Source organism: Lontra canadensis, unplaced genomic scaffold (assembly GCF_010015895.1).
Source record: "Lontra canadensis isolate GAN:19392208 unplaced genomic scaffold, GSC_riverotter_1.0 scaffold144, whole genome shotgun sequence".
Classification (NCBI taxonomy): domain Eukaryota; kingdom Metazoa; phylum Chordata; class Mammalia; order Carnivora; family Mustelidae; genus Lontra; species Lontra canadensis.
This window is the reverse complement of record NW_022631138.1, coordinates 167,858-179,381: the sequence shown is the minus strand read 5'-3', so window position 1 is coordinate 179,381 and position 11,524 is coordinate 167,858. Positions and strand designations below refer to the sequence as shown.

General features: G+C 51.2%; 1 protein-coding gene across 1 annotated transcript; it reads right to left on the bottom strand.

Annotated features, from left to right (window-relative positions):
- Window positions 1–3,992: 3,992 nt before the first annotated feature.
- On the bottom strand, window positions 3,993–9,808 carry NEURL3 (neuralized E3 ubiquitin protein ligase 3). Its single transcript, XM_032843910.1, has 4 exons — window positions 9,546–9,808; window positions 6,364–6,849; window positions 5,293–5,361; window positions 3,993–4,644 (listed from the first exon to the last, which is right to left on the bottom strand). The coding sequence occupies exons 1-4, from the start codon at window positions 9,571–9,573 to the stop codon at window positions 4,478–4,480; spliced, it is 750 nt and encodes a 249-aa protein (XP_032699801.1). The 5' UTR covers window positions 9,574–9,808; the 3' UTR covers window positions 3,993–4,477.
- Window positions 9,809–11,524: the final 1,716 nt, after the last annotated feature.

The following is an 11,524-nucleotide window of genomic DNA, read 5'->3' as shown; positions in this document are numbered from 1 at the left end:
TGCTCCTTTCTCATGCAGCTCAAATCTCCTGTTGAACCCCTCTAAGTGAATTTTTTTTTTTCAAGTATCGTGCTTTTCAACGCCAGAATTTCTATTTGGTTGCTTTTATGATTTCTGTTTCTACTGATATTCTCTATTTGGTGAGACTGATAACATGTTGTCCTTTAATTCTTTAGATATGGTTTACTTTAATACTTTGAACATATTTATAATAGCTGATTTAGGGGCATCCGAGTGTCATGGTCAGTTGAGAGTTTAACTCTTGGTGTCGGATCTGGTAGTGATCTCAGGGTCATGGGATCAAGCCCTGCCTTAGGCTCTGTACTCAGTGCAGAGTCTGGTTGAGTTAGTCTCTCCCTCTGTTCCTCTCACCCATGTATGCACTCTCTCTCTCAAACAAATAAACAAATCTAAAAAAAAAAAAGGCTCTGTCTAATACAGATGGCCATCAGACACATGACAAGTTGCCCAACATCACACATCATTAGGAGAAATGCAAATCAAAACTACAATGAGCTATCACCTTACACCTGTCAGAATGGCTAAAATCAAAAACACACAAAAAAACGAGTGTTGGTGAGGATGTGGAGAAAAGGAACTCTTGTGCACTGTTGCAGGGAATGCAGTGCATTTCTGGTGTGGCCACTGTGGAAAAACAGTTTGAAGTTTCCTCAAAAAATTAAAAATAGAACTATGCTATGATCCAGTAATCACACCACTGGATATTTACCCACAGAATACAAAATACTTAATTCAAGAGAATACATGCATCTATATGTTTATTGCAGCAATATTTACAATAGCCTAATTATGGAAGCAGCCCAGTGTCCATAGATAGATGAATGGATAAAAACGTGGTATATATATACAGTGGAGTATTACTCAGCCATAAAAAAGAATGAAATGTTGCCATTTGCAACAACATGGGTAGAGCTGGAGAGTATAATGCTAAGCAAAATAAGTCGGAGAAAGCAAATACCATGTGATTTCACTCACGTGGAATTTAATAAACAAAATAAAGGAAAAAGAGAGAGAGACAAAGCAAGAAACAGATTCTCAACCATAGAGAACAAACTGGTTACGGAGTGGGGGGATGGGTGAAATAGGTGCACGGGATGAAGAGTACAGTTATCGTGATGAGCACTGAGTCGCGTAGAGAGCTGCTGAATCACTATATTGTACACCTGAAACTAAATATAACACTGTATGTGAACTAGACTGGAAATAAAACAAAAATTTGGGGTGCCTAGGTGGCTCAGTCAGCTAAGCGTCCAACTTCGGCTTGGGTCATGATCTCAGGGTCCTGGGACTGAGTCCTTCATCAGCAGGGAGTCTGCCTCTCCCTCTGCCTCTGCCCCTCCTCATGACTCATATGCACATACACTCTCAAAAACACATTTTTTTTTAAATTAAAAAAATAAAATAAAAAACTAAAAAAAAAGAAATTAATTAAAATTAAAAAAAGAAAATCTTTGTCTAGTAAGTTTGACATCTAGCCTTCCTCAAGGGCAGTTTCTAGAGACTGAAATGAGTCATATATATATATATATATATATATATATATATATATATATAATTTTTTTCTCTTTGAAAACCAGATCCAGTAGGTAACATAATATGGCAACCCTGAATACAGACACCACTAGCACCACCAGCACCAGCACCTCTGCCAGGCTTTACTACTACTGTTATCTGTATATTTGTTTATTCAGTGATTTTCCTGGACTAATTCCATGAGGTCTATATTTCTGTAGTGTGCAGCCACTGATGTCCCCACTGGGTCAGCTTAATGGTCAGATAATGATTACAGAGATTTACTTAAATGCTTTGAGCTAGAAAATCTTCCACTTCTTGCCTGGGAGCTCTGGGGTTGAAGCATGCCTTCAATGCTCAAGTATTTACAGCTTTGTCTTAGTCTTTACTTCCTGCTTGTACAGGACCTCAAGGTCAGCCAGAAGTGAGAGATTGGGGCCCATCAGGCCTTTCCAAACCATGCATGTCTTAGTCTTTGAGATCCCCAGAAATACACCAGAGCTTTTCAAATTCCCCTAGGTACATCCAATTTCTCAGATGTCCTTTTTAAATTTTTGGTTGGGCTCATGTTTGCCCCCCAACTGGTATCGCAGTCTTTGGCAGCTGTGAGGTTAAGCAATTGAAGCTGATTACATTTAACAAATGCCCTGGAAATAGGGGTTTTCCTGAGCAGAGAGCTTCAACTTGGATTAAATAATAACACTCTGTATGTAGATCAGGCTTTTCCAATGAACTGTCACATAGGTCAAACAGTGATGATGCTTGGGTGACGGAACTTTCTGCAGTACTCCCAACCCAATCTGTCCCCTCTAGCAGCTGCTAAGCTTGCTGGTTTTCAAGGCCACTGTGAAGATGGGGCTAGCAGGGTGGCAATAGGCCAAGTTAAAGCCCCACAGACCCCATGGTTCTTAGCAAAGTTGAGTGGTTTCTCTTGGATAAACCCTTCATTAGATTGCTGTAATCTAAAGTTATGGAAAAGTTGATTTTATAATCTTGCCGATATTTTTGTTGCTTTCTTGGAAGAATGGATTTACAGGACTCCTTACTCCACCATTCCAGAAGTCCCCTGTTCTGGTTCGAGATCATTTCTAAGAGCAAGCTTGCCCGGGTGTTTACTAACAAGAAGGTGTTCCCTGGAAAAAGGATGACAGCACTGCCCTTGCCCTAGAGGTATCTGGATTTAAAAACAAGAAAACACAGTGGGCACCTGCGTGGCTCAGTCATTAAGCATCTGCCTTCAGCTCAGGTCATGATGCCACATCCAGCTCCCTGCTCAGTGAGAAGCTTGCCTCTGCCTCTACCTCTCCCACTCCCCTTGCTTGTGTTCCCTCTCTCACTGCTTCTCTTTCTGTCAAATAAATAAGTAAAATCTTAAAAAAAAAAAAAAAAGACACAAGGTGAAAAAGGGATTCATAGGAATTGTTCCAAGATGCTGGGGATGACATGGGGGCCTTTGGTAAAAGTCAGTGGGCTGTCAGGACTCACACCCAGATCCCTGATACCTAACCCCATCGATCTCTTGGCTGCTTCCCTTTAGGAGATGCCTTTTTCAGGGGAAGGGAGATGCCGTATTTTGAATACTTCATCTAAGCTCCAAGTTTCATACTCAAGATTCTCACACTTACCAGCATAGAAAATGATCTTATTTCCATTTTACAGATGAAGAAACTGAGGTTCACAGGAGTCAAGTCACAAGACCAAGGTTAGACCATTCGTGGGTGGTGGAGAGGCGATCCCATTCCAGAGTGTAAGCTATTCCACTGTCCCCAAACCCAGTGTCCTGACCCACTGGTTGGCAATGGTGTGGGTAGGGAGGCAATCCATGAAAGTGCCCAAGATCACAATTTTGAGCACAATAGGCAACCACTCTTTTAGTCCTCTCTTCCAAGAGATACCTCCCCACTAGCCCCAGAGCGAGGAACAGCAGCAAAGTAATAGGTATGGTTTGTCCCAACCCAAGCACCTGCTGTGGGGGTGAGGGTGGGGCTCACGGGTAAACTCCTCCCTTCCTTTGGGAGCCAGAGCCTCCTGGCAGTCCGCTCAGATTAAGGGTGGCAAGGGCAAAGCCTGGCTTTGACTTCAGGGCTGGGAGCACAGAGCTGTCCCCTTCTTGTGCTCAACAGAATAAAGTCCACAGGCCTGAGTGACTGAGCCCTACCCCGTCCACCGCAAGCCTAGGGTGTGTTTGCAGAGGACAGAGGGTATGTTCCCAAATGCCCTAGCATCCCCACAGCCCACGGCTCCTTCCATACCCTGCCCCAAATGCAGCAAAGGGGACGTACTCATTACAAAATCATTCACAAGAGACAAACTTTATTTGGACCCCTCCGAAACTGGCAAGGAAATAAGCACCGCCACAACATCACAGTCCCATGTGCACAAATGTCTTCAGAGACGCTGTCCGCTGGGACTTCACCATCACCCTGCGAGGCGGGCAGGGTGGCTAAAGGCTGCTGCTTTATGGAGGGCTTATCGGGGTGACTCAGCTTCTACACAGGCATGTAAACATGCCATCCAGAAGCTTCCCCGCATCTGCTCCCGGCTTCTTGATACCCCGGGATGGGCTGCGCTTCTCCCAGATCTATGCCTATAGCAGAGGTTCCTCCAGTCTAAAACCAGGGATCAGGCTGCCCCATCGCTGAACAATGGCCCTTCTCCTTGACGTGACCTATGGGGACCAGGACCGCTGGTCAGGTCTACGGTGGCTGCACCTGGTGGTCAGGCAAAAGCCTTGGCAAACCCTGGGCACAAATGAACTTGGCTAAGCAGAGGGCCCAGTGCTGAAGCAGCAGGGAGACAGTTCTGTTGAGGGCAGGAAAAGGGGCTGGCCCCAATGACCTTTTAGGGAGGGGGGGAAGCACCATGGCCTTCCCGCTGCCCTCTTCATGCCAGGCCTGCTGCTGACCAGCTTTTCTGATGCCTCCAGAATGTGGGTGGGGGTACCTCACGCAGGGGCCATGGCCTTGATCTCCCAACGACACACAGGGCACTTGGCTGAGTCCCTGAGGACCCGACCGGCGCAGGAGCTGCAGAAGTATGCATGGCCGCAGGGAAGAAGGCAGGTGTTGGCAGCATGGTCGAAGCAGATGATGCACTCTAGTTCTGCTGTGGCTGGGAAAGGGCACAACACAGCTGGGACACAGGGAGGCAAAGGGTGGGCCCCCTCCTTACGCTACAACTACAGGGCGGAGAACCATATAGTCCTCCTGTGACAAATACTAACCTCACGAGAAAATGCTTACAACATAATCAGATGGAAAAAAAGAAAAAATTGGGATGAAAACCATCATGTACATACATATATATACCATAAAATTCCAACTTAGTAAAAAAGGGAAACAGAGCACAATTGCCCCACAGATATAGGACTACAAAACTGTAGGCGCAAATCCACCTAAGAGGTAATGGGTGATTCTTAAAATTTCCATATTTATTCCTGAATATTTATTTTATTTCTGCTTGACCAATCTTTTATTATGAACACGGACTGCTTTTTAAAGCAGGGACAAAAGAACATTATTTGTGCATGAATGTGCTCTTGTAACTTGTAAAGTTAGCCAATGTTCAAGAAGGCAGAGCTGTTAAATTGTTTTTAGGTTTCCCGTAGGCAGCGCCAAATCTTTTGGCCTAAAGCCCATGGGAGACTTCGTGGACCTGGAAAGACTTTCGTGAGCCCCCAGAGCTAGGGCCTCTCCTGGTGCCTCTGGTGCTGGAGTCCCCAGGAGTCCCTAGTCCCTGGGGCTGGGGGGAGCCACTCACCCTGAGGCTGCAGAGTCTCATCGCTGAAGGCCCATGGCATGGCGGAGGGGATGACGCTGGCTGTGGTATCTGAGGCAGAGAGGGAGACTCAGGGCCCAGGGAAAGCAAAGCCAGGGTGCTCCCACCCCACCCCCACCAGCCCCTTGGGTAGTTCCACGGGCTTTCTTCCCTGGGCTGCAATGCCGGAGCTCCTAGCCGATCTTAAGGTCCCAGCCATCCCCTCCCAGTTTAACCCAGCAGAGAATTTATGAGGCTGTATATTCTTTTTCCTAAACCACCCCACCCTAACCCCTCCTTTAGACATCTGCTCTTTGCCCTACTGTTCCTGCCTGACTGGAGACCCTCAGCGTTATCGACCTTCCTAAACCCAGACGTGCATTAAAATCCCCCCAAAGGCCGGGAAAACAGGTGCTTGGACGTACACCAGACCTACCAAAACAGGTGTCCCAGGGGTGAGGCTTCAGCAGCTGTGACAAGCAATTTTAAAACGGGGGGGGGGGGGGGGGGGGGGGGGGAGGAACGGGGCGGAATGGTCTGCCTGTGCAGAACCCTGGAGGACCCGCACAGGAATGCCAATATTTCCTTTTATGGTTGTTTCTTGTATCCACTGTCCCTGAAATCCACTCTCCTTCCAGGTGGTTGGAGGGATGGTTCTTGTTTTTCCACTCATGGATGGAAGGGCTGAGTTTACCCGCACGAGCGGTCTTCCTATGTGCTTCTAACCCTCATACCTTTGCTCTCCACACTTGACTCTTGCAAACTCCTACTTAGACAGCAAAACCCAGTCTCCAAATCTCCCTTTGGGAAACAGCCCTTTAACAAATGTTTGCAGTACTAGTCCTATCTTCTTAGCATTCTCTAGGGACAAGGTTGCCCTCCCTTTGACTGGGTCTTGTCTATCTGGCGTCCCCAGCGCCCATCTTCATATCTGACCCTGGGCAAGAGCTGATGTGAAAACTGTACATGAAGAAATGAACGGATCTCCCCATGGCTGTGGGTGGGGGCGCGGTGTCACTTGAGCCTCCACCTCCCACCCAGGGGCGGCGCCCGGGTCCCCGCAGGTTGCCTCACCCAGCAGCTCGATGGCTTTGGTGGTCCCGTACACGTCAATCACGGCCCAGAGTGGGGCGTCCAGGGGCACGCCCTTGCGCAGCAGGAGCCGGGGCCCCGCGTTGACCCTGGCGTAGAGCCGGCCTCGGCAGTTCACCCAGAAGTGGATCACGTCCCCCAGCAGCGCGCCGCCCTCGGGCAGCATGGCCGCCCACGTCGGGCTCTGCTGCTCTAGGTCTGGGCACACAAAGGGCGGCAAGCTGGGCGCGGACACCTGTGCGGGGTCCAGGCGCGTGAAGCCCACCCGGAGCCCTCCGTACCAGCGGGTTTCGTGCCACAGCACGCGCAGAGCCACCCGCTCGCCGGGCGGCACAGGCCGCTGGCTGAACACGATGCCGTCGTGGAACGTGGCGCACCTCTGCGCAGTGCACCGCCGGGCATCGAGATGCACCTGCATGCCCTTAGCCTCAGCGTGGAAGCGGAGCGTCTCTCGCGGTGCCTTGGCGTCTGGGGGGGTGGGGGTGGGGGCGTCAGTGCGGTAGGACCGGACCCACCGGCTCCCCAGAGTCATCTCCACATACCCCCCATCACCCTGGGGCCACTGCTCCTGCCCCCATCCAGAGACCATCCCTCCTCCCCCAGACCTGATTAAACCCTGGTAAGGAACGCACTTTGCGTACCTAGGATCTGAGTTCCAACATGAACTTCCCCAAGCCTCAAGGCCCCTCGCGGAGGGATGGTGTAAAAATTAAAGGAACTCGTGCCTGTGCCGGCTCTCAACACCTGCTAATGGTTATTGGCATTAAATAGAAAGAGCAGGTTTTAGAACCGTAGATATAACATGATCCAGATTTTCTTTGACACATATGTTTATATGTTTATATATATTCTATCTGTATCTAGAAACAACCTGAAAGGAGATGGAGCTGCTAATTGTGGTGACCTCTGGTGGATGGGTCTTGGTGTTTGCGCTGTCTTCCTCTCTGACTTTATCATTGTCCCACAGAGAACCTGCACCGTTTGTGAAGGCCATGGCCACCAGTAAGGGTGACTTCCTTTTCTAGTAGGAGAAAGGGGCCCAACAGTCCCCCCACAGGGTGAGGTGGGGAGAAAGGGACACAGGCTGGAGAAGGAGCCCCAGGTCTGCCCCTCAGAATCCTGGGCTGGGCCAGCCAAGACCCACGGCTGGACTTTAAAATCAGGGGACGGGGCGCCTGGGTGGCTCAGTGGGTTAAAGTCTCTGCCTTCGGCTCAGGTCATGATCTCAGGGTCCTGGGATCGAGTCTTGCATTGGGCGCTCTGCTCAGCGGCAAGCCTGCTACCTCCTCTCTCCCTCTCTGCCTGCCTCTCTGCCTACTTGTAATCTCTGTCAAATAAATAAATAAAATCTTTTTAAAAATCAAATCAAATCAAATCAGGGGACTTCCCAACTCAACTCCCCTCTGTAGCCAAGAGAGGAAGTTCCCTACTGAGTAGCCCTTCCCCTCCAGCTCCAAGCCTGAGCCTGGAGGAAGCTGGTGAGCTTCCTGCCCTGCAGCCTTGGGCTTCATCTCTCTCCCCTCCACTCTTCCCTCCTGTCCTCCTCTTTCTGGGTTGGAAGATGGAAGCTGAAAACAGAAGGGAATTTAACCAGAACTTGAGCCAGACCCCAATCCAAAAAAGCAAGGCCCTCCCCTCCCAGATCTCATCAGTTTCCCCAGCCACCATTCTCTGACCACTTACAAGCCTGTAAGATTCTAGCAGGTCACAAGGAGGGGAGGCTATATCCGGTCAGGTACAAGGGATCCCCTTGAGGTCATAAGGAATCTGTCCCTGATGGATACAGGCCAAAGGCAAGCCTACCACGGTTCTCTAACCTGCGGCTTTAGAGACAAGTACTCACTCTGGCCTTGGGAACATCTGAACCCTGTTATCCAAGTTCACCCCTCCTTCCCCCAAGTCCCCTGCATGACTGTCACCCCCTTCTGGTATACCCTCGTGTCTCCCTTCCTTTCTGATAGTCTGCCCAAGTGCCTTTTCCCGGAGGCTATGCACAAGCAAAGGGGAATCCCCAAGTAGGCACAGACGGTGACCAGGAACCAGAGTCGAGGGCCCTGACATCAGATGGACTGTCTTTGGGCCCACTGCAGAGCCGCTGAGGCATCCAGGAGGCTCTGTGGAGGGAGCCATGTCTGACGTCTGATTCTAGTCCCAGCTCTGTTGCTTGCCTACACAGGTCACTGCCCCTCCGGGTAGAGGTCTCCTTATCCACCAATGAAATTGATATGTATGGCCAGCCACGTCCCCAAGTCTCCAGGTACCTTGCCTGGAGATCCTGAACATGAGTTAACGGCCCACTTGGGCAGGCATCGTGACTTTTGGAAGTCCCCACTCCCCCATACGCACACCCACCCCCCCACCCCCTCACTCCCCCCACCCCCCCACCCCGTTCAAAGAGAATCTTTGGAGTAAGTCTTTTGGAATCAGAAGTGATGAGGGTCTGCCCTCTGCTCAGCGAGGACCTCCCTGGATCTTCATCATCTCCATCACCACCCCTCCAGCCATCAAGCCTCTCGGGTGCCAGGCACCTTTGAACCCTTACAGCTTCTTTCACTCTTCCCACAACCTGCAGGGAGGCACGCAGAGGGAGCTGAGCTGGGGCGCTTCTGCACCACTCCGCAGCCAGGAGCAGAGGAGCCTGGGCCCAGCTCCAGCCCCTGCACTCCCAGGCCATCTCCTTCATGGCACCACTGTGACCTGAAATCCACAGCTGCCGCAGAAGCAGCAGCAGCAACCATGGCTTGGTCCTCACCCTCCAGATCACATCCCTCCCCACCTTCCCAGCTCTGGGGGCTACCTGCTGCTGGGGTGTGAGCCTCTGGGGTCCCTCAGGAGCTAAGAGCTGAGGCTCCAGGCTCTCTGCCTGGGAAGGAGCAGGGTTCTGAGATGCAGTCTGGACCTCTGGTGATAAAAGCCCAGGGTCTCTACCTCCTGCCTTGAGCGCTGAAGGCACGTTGTGGTTTGAGGTGAGGCTCTCGGAGAATTACTGGTAACCATTTGGTTATGCCTCTGGCAGCCCCATAAGCTGGCAGGGCTTGCCTGGGCCCTGGCCTGCAGATGAAGAAACTGAGGCCCCAGGGAAAATTGAGTCACCCAAGGTTCCACAGCTTCCCCTCTCCTTCTGCATCCCTGGTCTAGGGACCAAGCTTAGGGCTCCCACTTACCAGCCTGTGAGCAGAGCTGGGCCCCCATCAGCCTGGGGTCCTAGGGTACAGGTCCCTGGGTCTGGAAAGAATTGTCTGGAGAAGGCCCGTGGACAGGTTTCCAAAGATTCAGTGGGTCTCCTTGTTATGGGCCAGGATCATGTTACAAGGTTGATGATTAATTAGAGGTTGCTGTCACGGGTTATGATATCAAGGGAATTTCCTGATGATTGCCTCTGGCTTGCAGCAGACCGGCCGCAGCTGGCGGATCGAAAGGAAGCAGGGACTCCACAGATGGCTTGGATAGGACTTAGGATAGACTTCTCCCTTACTTCTGACCCGTCGTTCTCAGCCCAGCTGTGCATTATAATTGCCTGCGGCAAATTAGTAAAGTACTCACGCCTAGACCTGTCCCCAGAGACTGATTTCAGTGGCCTGTGGGTGGGCCCAGTGTTAGTTTTCTTTTCTTTTTTTTTTTTTTTTTAAGATTTATTTATTTGACATAGAGAGAGACATCGAGAGAGGGAACACAAGCAGAGGGAGTGGGAGCGGGAGAAGCCGGCTTCCCGCTGAGCAGGGAGCCTCGAAGCCAGGACCCCGGGATCATGACCTGAGCGGAAGGCAGACACTTAACGACTGAGCCAGCCAGGCGCCCCCAGCATCAGTTGTTTTTCAAAAGCCCCCCAGATGACTCCAATGTCCAGCTAGGGTGGACATGCACCACTACAGATCCAGGCACACCGTGGGTGCTTAATCAGTGTTGCTCAAGTGGCTTGAATGGAATTAGCAGCGTCCCCGGACCTGTGGAGTTGCCCCAGCCTGGGTCTCAGGCAGAGAGGAGAGGGGTAAGTCAGCAGAATGGGAGAGGTATTGGTTGTCCCCACAACCCTGCTGGAGTTTCAATTCCACTTTCCACGCTACAAAATGTATATCGGCGTCCCGCAGGAGGTCATGGCGGAGGCCTGCCTGCTGGTGTGTTAGCCAGCCGTGCCAAGAAGTCAAAGGTCAACCTTAACTTCTGGATCTCAGGGTTGTGAGTTCAAGCCCCATGTTGGGTGTGGAGTCTATTTATAAACAAAAACAAAAAAAGTCAGAGATCTTCTGCCCTGCCCATGTCTATAGGAAAGCCGAGGCTGGTAGAGGGAAAATGGCTTATCCTGACCAGTGCTTCTCACACAGTCGCAGTCACCATATCGCCTGGGGAATCTTATTAAAATGCTGATTGGTTTTGAAGGCCTGGGGCTACAGGCTCGGATTTTACTTTTCTAACGAGGTGGTTCTGCAGAACCGACCTCAGGTGGCAGGGCCCAGGGTTGGTTTGGAGGCTAATGGGTACCCTGGCCCCCCACCTCCAGGCTCAGCCCTTCCCAAGACCCCAGATCAAGGCCATGATCAGTGACTACTCTGAACTCAGTTAAGGGGATGGATACCCCCATGTCTGTCGCCAGAGAAGCTGGGGACAGTAGTGCTGGGTCCTGGGCTGGGGAGGTTGTTCAGGTGGGAAAGGATGAAGAGTCTGGAGACCCAAGTTCTGCTTCCTGTGCTTTCTTGCCCTCCCCTGTCCTCATCGGGCCCCGGTGTCCCCATATGTAAATTAGGAAGCCAAGGTGAACTGGTTTCTGGGTCCTTCTATCCCCAACATGTTGTGATTCTAGCCTTGGCAACGGACAGGTGACAGCGGCCTTGCTCCAGCTGCCCTCAGAAACTGTTACCTGGACCCTGGACCTTCTCTTCCACACCACACCCCTGGCCGGCCTCCCTCGGTTTCCCCAGCTAGAAGCTGTCTCCCAAAGGCCAAAGGCAAACTGGTGAGAAAAGTCCATAGCAATCACGGCGAGTCCAAGGTTGACGGTTCCAGCTGGTCCAGCCTGAGGCAAGGGCCACACGCTTTATGGTCCCAACCTAAGGGATACAGGACCTTGTCTCTGGGCGGTGCTGGGGCCCAGAGATCCATCGGTGCTTCCCGAACCTGGCTCCACCGGCATCACTGGCTAACTTGG